The 17,387-nt window shown below is 39.9% G+C and overlaps 1 protein-coding gene across 2 annotated transcripts in view; it reads left to right on the top strand.

Moving 5' to 3' along the window:
- The window catches only part of LOC113136884 (cGMP-inhibited 3',5'-cyclic phosphodiesterase A-like), a 43,390-nt gene that overhangs the window by 20,158 nt on the left and 5,845 nt on the right, over positions 1 to 17,387 (top strand). For both annotated transcript variants that reach the window (XM_026318022.1, XM_033325509.1), the window contains exons 2-14: positions 5,880 to 6,125; positions 8,387 to 8,532; positions 8,613 to 8,728; positions 8,854 to 9,097; positions 9,354 to 9,430; positions 9,613 to 9,809; positions 10,126 to 10,263; positions 11,210 to 11,321; positions 11,925 to 12,032; positions 13,022 to 13,221; positions 13,747 to 13,950; positions 14,180 to 14,341; positions 16,909 to 17,167. In XM_026318022.1, the coding sequence (XP_026173807.1) occupies positions 5,880 to 6,125; positions 8,387 to 8,532; positions 8,613 to 8,728; positions 8,854 to 9,097; positions 9,354 to 9,430; positions 9,613 to 9,809; positions 10,126 to 10,263; positions 11,210 to 11,321; positions 11,925 to 12,032; positions 13,022 to 13,221; positions 13,747 to 13,950; positions 14,180 to 14,341; positions 16,909 to 17,167 (2,209 nt within the window). The remainder of the gene's footprint in view (positions 1 to 5,879; positions 6,126 to 8,386; positions 8,533 to 8,612; positions 8,729 to 8,853; positions 9,098 to 9,353; positions 9,431 to 9,612; positions 9,810 to 10,125; positions 10,264 to 11,209; positions 11,322 to 11,924; positions 12,033 to 13,021; positions 13,222 to 13,746; positions 13,951 to 14,179; positions 14,342 to 16,908; positions 17,168 to 17,387) is intronic.

Raw genomic sequence — 17,387 nt, 5'->3', positions numbered from 1 at the left:
ACTGCCAGCAACAATTAGCCAAGTTCTACTTCCCCCTCTGCCTACATCATATCACATGGTGCAGTTTTGGGAAACCCAGTTCAAACTGCCACACTTTCTTCATCTGCCAATTTGTCATATAAAACTAACATTTATCCTTTACATGGGAATTTTCAAGGCAGATTGATTACGAATTTTGAAACAATGAAAACCTGCCATATGCTCTTTAAATCACACATTGGCTCTTGATGAATCATTCAAGTTGGCAGTCTTAACTTTTACACTGTATAATTTGTTCAGAACAAAATGACATAACCACGTTCAATGAAACCAAAATTATCAACCCATGAAAGACTGTATTCAAAATCACACTGAAAATCAATATGAAAAATTTAATTCACAGGCTCATCCAAGTTGCACTAATGTCATCACTGTTACTCAAAATGTCACTCAGAAATGTGTCCAGCCCTGTGTGCCTGTGTGTACTCCTGACTCTGCCTGGGCATGCTCCCGATGAGTCAGTGGATAGTGTCCTGGGGAATCACGTCCACACATAGATCAGGGCATTAGTGAGCTACTGGGCACTCTGTGATGGTACTTGGTAGCAGTGGATGCACCAAGACATAATGTCCCATAGGTACTCAGTTGGATTTAGCTCATGGGAATGTGACAGCCAGTCAATGGCATCAATTCCTTTGTTACCAGGCCCTCATGCCCCTCTCATGGATTCCGTTTCTGACAGTTTGGTCAGAACCACGCACATGCTGGAGGTCATTTTGTAGGACTCTCACAGTGCTTCCTTCTCCTGTTCTTTCATGCACACAGGAGCAGATACTGGTCCTGCTGCTGGGGTGTTGTCCTTCTACGGCCCTGTCCAGCTCTCCTGCTATAACAGCCAGTGTCCTAGTATCTCCTCCATGCTCTTGAAACTGAGCTGGTTGACACACCTTCTTGCGACTGCACGTATAGATGAGCCATTATGGAGTAACTGGACCACCTGTGCAACCTGACTGGGCTGCAGGTCCTGCCTCATGCTACCAGTAGTGACAAGGAGACTAGTAAAACACTTGCGAAGAATCAGTCAGGAAAGATAAGGAGCAAGCATTTATTTGTGTCCACTACATGCAAAACTGCTGTTTTTGTACCAAAGCAGTTCAAAATGATTCACAATCTCTCGTGCTTCCTAAATGCATAGATGGAAGTTCACCTGTCCAAGCGTTATACTGTGATGACTAAGTGTTCTCTTCATTTTTTTAAGCATTTATGTCAAGTTGTAATAACTAGTGCTAATCTACTAAAACACAAGTTGCTGCATGTTGCACGAGTCACACATTCTCCACTAAGCTTTGCAGGTCAAATATTTGAATTGTTATAAGCATAGAAATTATTTTTTTTAACACTGATATTACTGGTTTGACTTTTCTCACCACAGCCTTGTTTGTCTTTTCAAAAACAAGAACTCTATACTCACCACTGATGTATCTCATTCTAAATTGAAATCAACCTTACTTTTCTCCATACTGGACAGCCAATGCAGCTCCAGTGTTAGCGAACAGCAAACCTATCATCTCCACAGACTTTTAATGAATCAATATGTAACTCAGTTTCCTGATACAAAAAGCTCTCTTCTGATAATGCACATTACTTGCTGCTCGGTTGTCATGCATCATGTCCTATCACAGGAAACACTTGACAAGTAATGGTCATAGTATAACTCTGGGCAACTGAGCCCCGAACAACTATTTTATGGTCTGTAGACAAGTCATTTTGATCTTTGTCCCAGTGTATCCTGGCAACCAGGTATTTTCAATATAACTGATTTCTGTGTGCTACAGGCCACTGGTGGACATTTGCAATTGGCAGATGGCAGAGGCAGGGGCGGGTGAGAGGACCGAGGGAGGTTCATGAAACAGCAGAGGAGAGCAGAAAAGAGGAGAGGGCAGTCACATGTTTATGGGCTACACTGTTGAAGTGATAGTGGGTTTTGACTCAGACTCTTACGACTGTGACATTTAACTAGGTTTAAAGGAAGGAAAAAGAGCATAAAACGGGTTATCTATAGGAATCTAGATAGCAAGATCGGGATACAGTGGTTGTGTTCAAACTGAACACGAATGATGCAGAGGAGGCACTCAACAAATATCATGGGTCGCCACCAGGACTGTACACAGTCTCTTAAACAGGTTGAGTATTGGTTTAATTCTCTCCCTTTTAATCTGGTTATATGCTGTTGTACAGTATGTGCTGTATGTGTACTTTGTATGTGTGTTTGTGTGTGTGCGCGCACATGTGCAGTAAAATGAAAGCCATTTAATCAGTAATGATGAGATGGTTTAAATAGGACATCTTGAAGCAATGTCTAAATTAAGCTTCTTGATATAGCCTAGTTTTTAGGTCAACCATGCATGAGAGACTGGTGCTCGTAAGTAGAGAGTGAAGACACTACTTTTTCGTGAGCAGCATGTCCTGTACGGGTTTATGTGTTATCAGTTTTTTTCTCATTCAAAGGAAACACAGTGGTCTACATATTTTCACTATCTTCAACTCAAAGCTCCATCAATATCTATTGATTTAGTATAGTTTTAACACTTTGTGAATGTGAGACAGAGGTAAGTGTCGGCTCGCCTGTGTACCTTCCAAACAATACTTTCCTAGTTAGTATTAACTAATTGGAAGGTACATTTGTTAAGGATTAATACCCTTGTAATTGTCAGGCACTACTGCTCTGCAATTTCTGCTACTGTTTGTGATTTTACAATCACTGTCCTGTGGACTTGGCCTCTGGCTTGCTTTGTTACCTACTACTGGCTCAGCCTTCATTCTTAAAGCTGAGAGAGGTATGTGTATGTTACATATTTGGCATGTTTCTGTACTGTTGGTGTAGTAGTACAGAAACAATGGGCAGCCCCTCACTGTAGTGCTGTATCTACAGTTGCTGTAGATTACACTGGGGAGGAGCTCAGCTAAAGTGAGCTGCTCTCTTTTTTGCTTGATGGGCCATGGCCTACCCATGGACTCAGCTCCTCTCCTGCTTTCTGTCTGTCACTCTCCTTCTTGCTGTCACTCTTTATCTCCATCCTTCTGCTATAACCATCTACATTTATGTTTGATCTGCCTACATATGACCTAACAGCCTCTCAGTAGAAGGCTGTGGGTTGGGGACAGAGAAGAAAGCTTGAAATACCAGAAAATCGCTGATATGGAAGTAAAAAAAGAAGATGGAAAAAAATTGAAACAGGTGGAAAAATATTAGAGAGGGACAATACTGGGAGTGGCCTATGCCATTATTTTTCAGTTAGGTGTAAGCAATGAAGACTAGGCTTGGTATCTTTATCATCTCCATTCACCACCACCTTTATCAGTTTGAATAGCAAACCCTACTCTTAATGGATATTGGTTTACCTTTTAACATTGATGTTGATAAATGACTTGTGAGCCAGATCAGTAGTTCTATTTTTAGGAGGGTGATGTGCACAGATATTCTTTCATTTATCTGTACATCACAGACCAGTGTGTTTAATATTGGCTGCACTACATTTGTTGAGAGACTAAGATCCATTTTCCACGTGCAACGTGTACTGTATTACCCTGAAAGCCTAAAAGATTGTTCTCAAGGGGCAGTTCTGGTACATGGATGCCTGTGTATATATACACGTATGCACACATCCTCATGCGCCTGTGTGGACTGTTGATTTACTCATTGACCATCATTCTGCCTGCTGTCTCCTGTGGGCCTTTATGCTGGGAGGAATCAATAACCTTCTCCCTTGCGTTGTCTCTCCACTTTGTCTCTACCAGAACAGCAGCATGAGCTCAAATGCTTACGTATGTTGCACTGACTGCAACTGCAAATCCACACACATACTGTGAGTTGTTTTTTAAACTACAATAAAATGCTAAGAAATCTGTCAAGTTAAAGCTGTCAAGTGTTCTAACAGAGAAAAGTAAAGATCAGCTGCAAAACACATACACAGACACACACACAGATATTCAAGCTCCCTCTATCTCACCCCCTCTGACATTAGCTGAACAGAGTCCATTACTCTGAGGTAATGGGTGAATGTCACAATAGCAGGATGTCATAAAGCTCTGGAGTGGTCTAATGGGTTTTGTTCAGGTTGAGGTGACACATGCACTCTCGCACATGCACCCATACAGGCACACGCTCTTCCAGGAAAGTATCTTCCAATGTGCTTGATACATTTACTCATCGCATTACAGCCCTGAACCTTGACATGTTTGAGGAGTTAATACAGTCTGTTAAAGGAAACAGATCATGACAATCACCTGTCACTTTGTTTTTAGTACAGATGGTTCTGCTCTTGCTACCTTTTACAGTATATTCGCCCTTTCTTCCACTCACCCCATCTTTATCTTTTTTTAATGGAGCGAGAGAAAAGTTGATTGCTTGAGTTAACACAGGAACTCAATGAAGCAGGACAGGTAAAAAGTGTTCAAGTAGACAAAATCCATGCTCAGGATGTGTAAAAACCACTGAAAGAAATAACAACCAAAGTGAAAAAGTTTATCATGGACATAAGTGGAGTGGCTGAAGCAGAGGTTGCTGCCAGTTGCTACAGTAGTATCCTCGGGGGGCAGGCAGATGGAAGAGTGAAGGCTTATGGACAAAGGGATCATGTGAGCTTATTTGCTCTATGCGTTGGCACAGTGGGTGAGAGAGCGGAAGTGGAACATGATTTTTTTTTTACATTAACAGTATTTTAGTTTTTGGTTGTGATTTACTTTGGTCAGAGTGTCAAGAGTAGAGGAATGCATGATAGGAAATGGAGAAGAGGTTGTTTCAAATAAGTATTTCTTTATTCTCCTTCAGTATGTAGCTTTTTTGCTATCAAAATGTTTTACACAAACATCAATACCAGCATTGTTCTAAAAAACATCAAGTCTTTCTCCAAATTTACATCTAATGGTTTCTGCACTGTTATGAAACAAAGGTATGTTATCAGCACTAGGATCAACAAGCAAACAATAGCAGGTAAAATCCATGTCAGATGTTTATGGACTCAAATGTGGCAAACCTTTGCTGGTCAAATAGCTGTCAGAACAATTTTAAACAAGTTTGACTGCTATGATTTTAACTAAAGTAAAAGCATCGGCATCACATGCAAGAGTGGGAGAAATACTCTGCCATGAAAGTGACAGTATTACTTTATAACACAGTTCATCAAGGCTTCAGTGGTGAGCTACAGCTCAGCTGACTCTTGCAAAATTCACACACTCAATACATTTAGTGTAATGCAACATGAACATGTAATGGTAAAATGAAGCTGTAAAATAAAATGTGCTTCATATGATTTTTATATCACATTTGTGTTGTCATACATTTAACTTTACTTCAACTTGGTCTATCCCTGTCAAGCTAAAACTAGTCAGGAATGTCAACATTCGACTTTGTTTTTGTGCTGCAACATCTTGTAACAGCCAAATGATCGATCATATCGGCATTATCGGGGTAGTTAACTGTGGAATCTATACTGAAAACACGTAGGGTAGAGAGTGGAGTGTGTTCTTCCTGGATAAATATTTCAGGACTTCTGGTCGTGATGTTTCATGTTTCATTTAACACTGTCTTACTCCTTATTAACCTATTAGGTTCAACCTAAGTAACTGCTATTACCTTTATTGTCAGCTATAATGTGTTCATATTACTATAAAGACAGATGCACACATGCAGAAAGCACACACATAGTACATGTACTGTCTCCATTACACAGTCATACAGATCCTCTTCCTCTCTCAACTGTGGAGATAAAGAAGCCTTGTGCGTCAGTGTGGTGTGACGCGTTTATCATATCATCATCCCATTACACTAGAAAAGATGAAAGAAGAATGATTATCTTATTCTCTTTCTCGTCTTCTTCTTTCCTCATCTTATCTTCTAGTCTTCGGGGACCAGTGTGGTAGTGGACATTGCGGTGATGGGTGAGGCTCATGGTTTGATCACAGACCTGTTGGCAGACCCTTCACTGCCCCCTAACACCTGCAGCTCTCTGAAAGCTGTCAGCAACCTCCTCAGCACCCAGATTAACCTCCAGCCACTCCACCGGCCTCGCGTCCATGCAGACACGCACACCTGCTCCGACTCTGAGGAGGGGCCAGAAAAAGCAGAGAGACTGGCCATTCCAAAGGTAAATGTTTCTGTTTCTTGTGCCTCTGTGTTTAGATTTTTGAGATAATGTCCAGTGGCCGAACCACAATTTGAAATTTGAAGGACTAAAGGTTAATTTGCCAACAAACAGAGAGCACTGAGTATATAAGTGTGTTCAAACTCAGCTATAGTCTGTATTACACAATGGATTTACACATATAGGAAAATCAAACCCTCAGTGGTTTTCAACCTAAGGTGCTATATGCTGCAATATAAGTTTATGCATACATTATATGTGTGCATAGGTGTGCCTCATTTCTCCCCAGTCTCCTTCCTCATTGCTGGCATGGCATGAGTCTGTAATGTAGCTGACAATGACGCACGGGCTTCCACAGGGCTTTTAATGTTTTACAAGGCCAGTGCTTTAAAATGTGTGCAGGCACTTAAGAAAGCAAGGAAACTAAATAAAGCGTGTGATGTAATGCGGGATAGCCTACCAGAAAAGAGACGAGCAGCTTTTGCACTGTCTGAGCACAGTCAAACGCTCAGCCCATGTCGGTGGATTTCAGTGAGATACCGTTGTTGCTGATGCTCATCTTAGCTCACTGGTGGTTTGTGAGTTTGCATGTGGCATTGGGTTCAGGCTGGTGATTCAGCTCACATATGTTGACTTGTTAAATGAATCTGAACTAAAAACTGTGACAGACTATTTTAACAAAAGGCTTGATAAAAGTTCAGGAACTATTTGAAACCTATAACAGCTTCAAAACAATGAATCACCTTCTGGTCACCAATGACTTGTCTTTACAGTGCATTGCTTCATATAAAGCACTTAGCTTACATCACACGTTTTCCAAAACATAATGTTGGGTTATATGGCATTTTCCTTGTAGTTGGTTTATATTCATTTCATTATAGGGAGATATCCTGCATCGTCATGTCTGCTTTTATTTTTGTCAGCTACACTATTGTTGAATAAGAATGAAGTGCAGATGTTTCAGATCTGCATTTCAAACACAATAATAATATTCACAAAAGCAAAAGCAGACATGACGTTTACTGTGATTGATTACCACCATGTGCCCCTTCTCTCACCCCGACCCTCTTCTCTATTTTACTATCTCCCCTCCTCTGTCATTCTTTCATCTCTGACTAGACTACAGTCATTGGGGTTCAATAGTATACAACTACAGATATGTGCAACAGCAGGTGTGTATATGTGTGTGTGTGTGGATAGCAATGATGAGTAGTCGCCTTAAATGTATATGATATTTTTCCCAGTAGTAGAGATAGTTGATCCTCTGCTGCCCTCTATGTTCTATTCCTGCTCTGTGATTTGTGTGTGTTTGTTTGAGAGGGGTGCTTTTAGAAAAACACACCAATTGTACAGAAATACAAGCTGACAAATAACCAAGTTTTGCTCATGGCTTTTCAACAAAATTTACAATGTTGGATAGATTGGTACCTCAGGGGAAACAAGCATGTCTCCTTTCAACCTACCATTCTGCCTCCCATATGTTTTAAAAAACAGGAATTGGCTTGAAGAATAAATAGGGCATGCTTCTAGTTTGATGCTTTACTTTTCTGAAGGAGAACATGATGTACAACAGTTGCTCTGTAGAAAAATACTTGTTTGATAGTTTAAACAAGACTACGGTTGAAATGTCTAATAAATTGAACTATGATTTCTTTCACAGAGTAGAGTAGAGGTTTACCTGCAGAGCTAGAACTTCTGATTGTTCATTTTGTTGGCAGCATTTTGTCGCTGAGTGGCCACAAGCACTTTTTATGGACAGAGTAAAATGTGATTCCAGCTTTTTCTCAGTTTCAATTTAAAATGTCCAAATAGTGTTAGATATATTGTTACACAATGTGACTAGAAGATTAAACTAAAATTGACTTAAATGTCTGGGGAAAAATGTTGGGGAATTGAATGATTGCTGAAGCAAGTAATGGTAGCATGCATTAAACAAATGAGAGTTAGATTTATTGCCAAGTAAGTTTAACCCACAAAGAATTTGACAGAAAATATTTGTACAAAATATATTATAAATTGTCTCCAGAGAGGCTCACATAGTTATAGTGGTGTCAAATATGTTGACATCTACAAAAAAGTGTAGAAATCACACAGATAGATCCATTTATTCATGAAAGATAATATACTGAATGTAAAAAAAACACAAGAAGGTAAACATATATGATGTTTCTAACTGTCCAAAAAGAGGCAACTATGTATTGAAAATCTCAGTAATTTTTGGATTGTCCTACTTACCTCATGTGTTTTGTGTATCTCTATTGCAGCGTCTAAGGCGCAGTCTGCCCCCTGGGTTGCTAAGGAGAATTTCATCAACGTGGACTACGACCACCTCAGCCACAGGCCTTCCCACCATCGAACCAGGCCCTGTCCTCCGAGACCGCTCAGCTAGCATCAAACACACCACAGACAGGTATTGTCACCCACTCACTGATGCGGATACTATTGATACTGTATGATATTTAACTGTTTTTTTTTTTTAAATTAAACCAGTGAGGTATGGAACAACTCAGTGATGATGACCATCTCAAAGAGTCGCTCGATGTCTGCCTCCTGTGCTGCCTCTGTCACCTCCAACCACATCTACAGCAAACCACTGGGAAGACCAGGTGTGTGTGTGCAAATCTACTTCACACACTGAGTAAAAGTTGAGTATGTTTAGTAAGTAACTTCAGTAAAAGAGGTATTTATGTATGTTTGATTTTTTGTTTAAATTGGAAACTGTGTTTTCCAGGTTTCCCACCCTCCAGTGTATCACCTCTGGGCTCTCCAAGCCCATCTCCTCCTGTCCAGGGCACTCCTGTCTCCAGCCCAACGATAAAAACGTGTTCAGTGCAGCTTCCTGATCCAACGGGGCCACTAACAGAGCGAGCAACTGCTTCTATGGTCCCCAAAAGCCATCACAGAGCCTTAACTCACAGCCAGAGCGCCCCGAGCTCCACTACGTCTCACTGGCGGCCTCCATCACTCTGCGGCAGGTAACATACATCCAGTCCCACACTAGATGTCCTCTTTAGTTACAATTTGATGAGCAGTTCTAAAAATAAAAAGCTTAAATGTGTGTGTGTCTATGTGCATATCAGTGTCCATTGTGCAAAATTAAGGGAAATGAGTCACTTCATTAGTCTTTACTGAGAGGACAGGAACCATTTCATTAATCAGAGGAGCGTGAATAAACAGGATGGCCCAGAAATTATTCAAACTTATTCACTGTTTCTCTTCTGTTTCTCTCAGCTGTGGCAGGCCATTCAACAATCGACTAAGTCATGGGGCAGAATCTGTTGACAAAGGAGACAGAATACCCCATCCAGGTAAAATAGCAGTGTGCCTTTGAGAAATTAATGTGATTGTTGTCCCAGATTATTTTCTAGGTTGATAAGGTGATTGATTCATACAATGCAGACTGTGTCTAAACTTCCCCTCATTGTTACTTTGTACAACTGCCAACACCAATCTAACTGTAAGTCATACATGTATGATGATTGTCTCCCAGATGAACATGCAGTGGCTTCATCAGACTATGACAGCACCTACGACAGCACCTATGAGACCAACCACAGTGACAGCAGTGACTTTGCACAGAATGAAGAGGAGGGGGAAGGTGGAAAGAAACCACCTGAAGCAAGGGAAGGTTGCAGGGAGTATCCAACAGAGGGCATCATTCTTCACCCACTCCTGCCATCACCAGAAGTAGGCAAAAAGACAGGTTTAATTTACCAATGCAAATGTAGTCTCAGTTATCTATTACATGCTTTAACATGCACCAATAATTTCATTTTTATTTACCGTTGTTAGGTAGAGGTAGGCCTACTGCATAATAAATAACAGCAGTTTTAGAAAATGCATTCTCTAAATGCTGGAAACCAAACAGTGGTGCAGTGTGTTAGTGTACATGTATGGAAAGACTTGTTAGATGACATACGTTTACCAGGGAATGTTAAAATTATGAACGTTATGTGTGTGACTTTCTGGCTTTCTCCTCTGTATCCCTACCTTCATCTGACAGGACAAGCCAGTCTCAGTCCAAGATCCTGTGGTGATGCCAGGGCTGGAGCCTCTGATGAGTCAACTCAACAACTGGAACTTTCCCATTTTCAGTTTAGTGGAGAAGGCTCATGGCAAAACAGGCTGCATCCTCAGTCAGGTAAACATACTAATTAGTGAGGAAATGTTGTAATCCATGTGATAGTGACTTAATTAAACACATATCAGTACTGATTTACCTACGGAAAAACGGACTTACTTTAACCGACAAGTAGCTCTGGTAGCTCTGGTAGCTCTGTAGCTCAAGTAGCTCTGGTCATATTGTCATATTAAGCCTGCGACAACGACAGCAGCACTAGGAAATTAGTGACTGAACCCACAAAACTGGGACCTGACTTGACTAATGTGAATGACACCATATCATTATGTTAAATTTTATTTTGCATAGAAATTTTCTTATCAGGCATAACAAATCATCTAAACCTCTACATATAGTACTGTGCAAATGTTACAGGCACCAAAATGTACAGGGGATGATTTTAATATAAATTACATCAATTCAGTTTTTCATTCAGTTAAATTCATACAAAGTGCAGTAAAGGGAACAAAACCTAAATCTAAGTATTTGCTGCACTTTGCCCTTAAACCAGCAGCAATTCTTGTTGGTGTGACCTGCACATAGTTTGCAGCACATTGGAGAAATTGCTGCAATTCTTTAGATTCAGTCTGTCCCAGTGTCTTCTGTCTCTTCTTATGATCCCAGACTGACTCCACACTGCCCAGATCAGGGCTCCATGGGGGTCAGACCATCTGATGCAGGACCCCTGGTCCTTCTTGCCTATGAAAATAGTTCTTCATGAACCCTAGTGGGTTCTTTATGGGGTTGAAGAGAATGAACTGGGGATCAATCAGACATCTGATGGTGTTTTATGATAAGAATATAAAACATCTAAAGTGCCTAAAACGTATGCACAAGTATTGTAGATGATTCTCAGTATTTGTTTTATGTTTATAAATATTTTTATTTTATTGTTTATAAAATTATAAATAAAACATATAACATTTTAGGTTTATATTTATATGTTTTATGTTGTGTTATGTCCCAGGTTTCTTTCAGGCTTTTTGAAGACACGGGTCTGTTTGAGACCTTCAGGATACCTGTACAAGAGTTCATGAACTATTTCCATGCTTTGGAGAATGGATACAGAGACATCCCTTGTGAGTAGAAGGTCTTCATTTGGATCAAAATGAGAAGTCGACAAGTATTACATTTAACTGCCACAAGGGGGATGTATTGCTCGTAATACAAACCTCAGGTCTGATTCATTTGTGGCATGTGCTTGCTGTACAGTTAGCAGAATGATTAGCTTTTTCAGCTGTAAAACTTTTTTTTCTTTAATAAGAGAAGATGGTCATATCTGTTTTTACGTGTGTTTGTCTCAATTGATTTTCATTTGGGACAAATGTTTCTCATAATGTTGTGATGGCATGTTTTGGGACTTTCAGTGCCTTATTATTAAGATAACATTTTAAGATGAGATCAACAACTTCTAAAACTATAATTTATGTTTATATTTTTATTACATATCACAGTCTCTCTGACTGGTGAGACATGTTTTCAAGCTGCAGTAATTCTATAAAATCACAGAAATTTGATGTGATTATAGAACTGATCTTCCTTCCTGTGTTAAAAGGCTTTAGCCTAGTTGTATATGTTTCTGTATATTTTTGTGTTACTTTCTGTTGATGGCTACTGCAGCTGAGATTTCATCAAAGTGCCTTCCACTGGTGCCAGTTAGCATTTTATTTTACTCTCCCCAGATCACAACCGGACCCATGCCACAGATGTACTGCATGCTGTTTGGTACCTCACCACTCAGCCAGTGCCAGGCCTGCCCACCCTGCCAACAGAAAATGGGATACACACCAGTGAGGACTTTTTAAAAATACTCTAGCTTCTTAAACCAAACCTGTACATCAATACTTATCTTGCCATGTTTTGGGCAATTTAAGTCTTTTGATTGGTCTATTTTTTTACTCCAGCAACTTAGTTTGAATTGACCTTATACCACTTTTGTGCCCTCCTGTGGCATAAGGGTTAGTGTCCCAGGTTTCAGAGACCTTTGTTTCATCTGTTTCCTGCTATTGCTTTCTATAATTGCTATCTAATGAAGTCAATAAAGTGTCCCTCCTAACAAGAAAAGTTAGAATAAATTAAATTAAATTAAAATACAAAAACTGATGATGACTTGTTAAATTGTTAATTTTCCCTGCCTATTTTTGTCTTTCATAACACTACGGTAACACGGCAGTCATATTAGTCTTGCTCTCTCTTTCACACACAGACATACATACACGCACACACAATGTGATTTCAAAACAAAGCATACACACATTTTGGCATGACAGTCATTCAGACAGAAAAACATGGACAGGCGGGTTAATGTGCGTATACAAACGGGAAACGTGTGCACACACAGTCAGTTATGTTTATATGACTGCACTCACAAGACAAACACTTGAATAATTAAAGGTTACATTGAATTTCTTTGGCTAATGACCCAGAGACAGCACTCAGCAATTAAGTAAATGTTTTTGCATTTTTTAAATTCACTCTTGTTTATGTATTTTTAAACAATGCCACAAGTACAACATAACAAACTGTCGAAGCAGGCTTACTGTCACTCTCACTTTTCGTGGTATCAATTTTATTTCCCTCCCTGTTGCCAGCTGATATTGCATTGTCACTAATGATTTTACAGTTAGCAGCATTGTCATGATAGATATTGAAGAGGTAATGATATTAAATAAAACAATCTAATAGCACCTTAGGTTTTACAATAAGAAAAAATGCCAACATGTCAGCAGAGTGCAGTATCAGTGACTGGAGTCTGATCTGGGTTATCTTTCTGCCCTAGATTCAGAAAACGGGATTGCACCTGGTGCCACAGGCTTCCTGGTATCCAAGATGAACTCTGTGCTGGAGGAAGGTTATGGCACCCTGGCTGGCCTTATCCCTGCCCTGGAGCTCATGGCCCTGTTTGTAGCTGCTGCCATGCATGACTATGACCATCCTGGAAGAACCAACGCCTTTCTAGTAGCTACCAGTGCACCGCAGGTAAATAAATAAATGTGTGCTTCAGTGGCCCTGGATGATGATGGATCAATAGAGAGATGGGACTGATGGATCAACATTACCTGTTGTAGGTTTCACAACAGACAAGGGCAAAAAGTTTCTTTTTATCTGAACAGAGTACTGCATTTTCAAAGTTAACATCTGACATCTAGGCTCTAACTTTGCCCAATACCCAGTTAATATGCAATATATCTCTTATATTTAGCGAAGCAGTGGTACCATTTATCAACAAAGCACCTTCAGTGCCAACAATATTCTAGCTCCTGAAAGGAGAAGGGTATCTGTGAAATCAGAAATCTCCCTGATATATATTAACAGAAACAAGACAGTTATTTTCAGCTCTGCAGCATGTAATTAAACATTTTAAGATTCAGAGCTTGATATTTCTGTTTAGGAAACAGTCATAATATAAACAAAGTTATGATCTAATAAATAAGGCTAAGTTCCTGTTGTTTTCTGCTATTGCAGTTGATCTTGTTAGTTTCACTATTTCCTCTTGCGCTGTAGGCCCTTCTCTACAATGACCGATCGGTGTTGGAAAACCATCATGCAGCTGCTGCTTGGAACCTCTTCATGTCACGCCCAGAGTATAACTTCCTGGTTAACCTTGAACATGTGGAGTTCAAGCGCTTCCGTTTCCTGGTCATTGAAGCCATCCTGGCCACCGACCTCAAAAAGCACTTTGACTTTCTCGCAGAATTTAATGCAAAGGTAAACATTCTGATCTGCTAGAGAACTATAGTAAATGATGTGATCTACCTTTATTAATTGTTTGTTATTGGATAATGCCCCACAACATTTGTTTTCTTCTGTTCCTGTAATAAAAACAGCCTTCCAGATTTAAGCTGGGAAATAAAGCTAAATTTAAGCTGACAAACAATCTCTGGGGGATTCTTTGCAATCCATAATTGTGTTCACCTTCCTGTGCACATCTCCCCAGGTGGGTGATGAGGGCGTGTCTGGTATTAATTGGACCAATGAAAATGACCGACTGCTTGTGTGCCAGATGTGCATTAAGCTGGCGGACGTCAACGGACCATTGAAGTGTAAGGAGCTGCACCTGCAGTGGACAGAGGGAATCGTCAACGAGTTCTACGAACAGGTATGCTCATAAAAATGTCTCCAGTCATATGGGAGCAAATACTGGAGTGTCTTCGAATTAAAAATATAACCTCATAATAAGTCAAGACTAAATTATAGCCACTGAAAACAAAAAAGTTATTTAACTTAAAAAATATGTAAATGTGCAAAGTGTGATATCATTATTTGTACATGTGCTTATGTGATCATTTAAACCTGAAAGTATAACAAAAATATTCAGGATTACATAACCACTGGTCATAATTAAAAATACATCCATAATTAATTCTTACTGATTAGGAGTTTAATACAAAACTCAGCTAATCTGCTTCATCAAGACTGTGTAGGTGTGGTTTAATCAGATTTGATTGACCTGTCAACTCAAATACTGTAATCAAATTTGAATTGAAATGTTGCTCTTTCCGATTGGTCCACAGAGGTACATAGGGTGCCTTTTTCCCAACTGATCTTGCTCATTTCAATCCAATGAAAAGATCAGCGAGAAAAACATAGATTTATCGTATGTTAGTCAACCACTTTACACAACATTTAATGAATAGTTAAACAAAATGTAACTAATGAAGGTAAAAGTCACCAGCTGCATTGCTAACTGCATCTTGGGTGTTGCAGCTGCAGTAAGTTGCAGTAATTCCAGTCTGCGGAAATAGTGTGAATAAAAAACAATGACTTTTGCAAGCTAAGTTAGTTTATGTGTACATAGCATGTGGAGCTGCCGATTTTAAGGTTTTGATTTCTTGCTTAAGGATCCTTCGGCAAATGCTTAACTGGATGTTCCCTCAGAGCAGAAATAGAACACTAGATCACTATTAGGTCATGATTATGTTGGAGAGACTGTAGATAGATGCCTGGCAACACATCCTGGTCTTAAGTAACAGTGCCTCTGTTTGGTCAGTTCAGTTAGTGCTGAGCAAGTTGATAAAATCTGATTAGCCAGAGAGTTATGATTACTTGCCTAGCAACGGCATGTTGTAAGTGGAATAGCAGTAAATTGAGACTTGTTGGCCATAATAGAAACCGGAATAGATTTTTTTTCTGAGAGGAAAGATGAGATATCAGAACACTGTGTAACAGCTACAACCGTCTAATCAGAGCTGTGCTGGCTGCTGCATAAAACGTCCTTCCTCTGATTTGTTTCCAATGTTTAGCATTCTGCTGCTCCTTTCAAACCTGCTGTTCTGTCTCATAATAGCTTTGAGTATTATGTGTGTCCTTTGAGTGCTAGCATCAGGGGGTGGGTGAAGTGAGAGAGAGAGGGTTTGCGTATGTTTTCCTCTTAAGAGGGGAGATGAATGACCTAAATGAGTCATTCTTGACAGCGCTCATACACAGTCACACAGAGGAAGATCACAGGGATGGAACTGAAACCCTCAGAGGCAACAGTGTCACTACAGATATACACACATGCATTTACATTATTTACATCTGCAATGCACTGCCTTAATATTCAAGACATTTACATTTTCTGTTTATGATAAACACATATACTCACAGCTCTCACAAGAACTAGTGTAGTGATGCCATGTGACACCATCCAGGTTGCTGGTTGCCATAGCAATTGCAGCCTTTGCCCCCCTCTGTTCTACTGAATCGCTGTGAAAAAGACCTGACTTCAGAAAAGAAACATAACATATGAAAGTACAAGTACACATCAGACAATGTGCATCATGAACCACAGCCACCTGGAGCCACAGAAATTGGAGAAAAAGGGAAACTGAGAAACAGGGAAATCCCAAAATCAAGGTTAATGTATTTATATTCTGTTGAGAAAATTCATACAGTTCAATTTTTTTATATATATGTCTTCTGTAAAATACGGTGGTGGAGCCAGCTCTGCACAGGTGTATTTTGAAGATATGGCCTCACTTTTGTGGAGCTGAACAAAGCTACCTATAATGCAGTCGGCAGAAAAAACCAAAGATGAGATTCAAACCAATGGATAAAATATTCATTTATCATACCTATGCCTTATGTGTGGAATATAGAAAAATGGATTTGGCATAAATGACAAATATACCAAGGATGAGAAAGGAACAGCCCAGCTCCATTTTGGCATCTATTTAGACAAACATCTGAAGTATTGTGGGGAGTCTGGCCACTAAATATGTATAGGCTGGCCATATCGATCAAGTTAAACATAATTAGAATATTTATGTCAGCCTTTATTGGTGGTGACGTAGACATCATTACAAATCTTTGTGGCAAACCTCTGCAGACAGTCTCATTTATATGATTGATACACATCAGCCATGTTTGAACTGATGTTTTTCTATCTGTAGTCTTCTTGACCTACTTACAGTAGGTTGTGCCCAGAGGCAGTATATCTAGCACTTTCTGTGCTGTCAGTAGAGTTTAAACAACTTGAGTGAGAATTAATCTAACGGAGTAAGTCTGTGAAAGTGTTGGGTCTAAATAAAATGTGTTTTATCTGGATCACATTGCTGGTGTAATATCTTTTTTTTGACAGTTAAATATGCCTCATTTTATTTTGTAGTCTATTAAAAAAACAGAAAAGCCCAACTTTGGCCTTAAGTATTACGGTGACTGGACTGCAATGTATATATCTTCTAGGGTGATGAAGAAGCAAGCTTGGGCCTACCCATCAGCCCATTCATGGACCGTTCAGCTCCGCAGCTTGCTAAACTCCAGGAGTCATTCATCACGCACATAGTGGGACCTTTGTGCTCCTCCTATGACTCTGCTGCTCTTATGCCAGGACGTTGGGTTGACCCACCTGATGGAGAGATGGAGGCAGAAGAGGCAAAGGAAGGACAAGATACAGAGGAGGAAGAAGAAGACATGGCTGATGAGAATGCATCAACAACGTCCCGTATGTCAACTGTTGCTCATGTTGCAGAAAATATCTCACTGACTATGAATGTAGCCTCAGCGAGAATTTATTCAGTGTGTAATCACCAAAAAATAACACCCTGCATTTTCTTAATCTTAGAATGAGCCGTTAAAATCTACATAGGGGGCAGGCCATGTTGGTTTGTTTCTACAGTAGCCCTGGATGGACAAACCAAACACTGGTTGTAGACAGGGAATCA

This window comes from Mastacembelus armatus, chromosome 13 (assembly GCF_900324485.2).
Source record: "Mastacembelus armatus chromosome 13, fMasArm1.2, whole genome shotgun sequence".
In the NCBI taxonomy this organism is placed as follows: Eukaryota; Metazoa; Chordata; class Actinopteri; order Synbranchiformes; family Mastacembelidae; genus Mastacembelus; species Mastacembelus armatus.
This window is presented reverse-complemented; position numbering and strand designations above follow the sequence as displayed.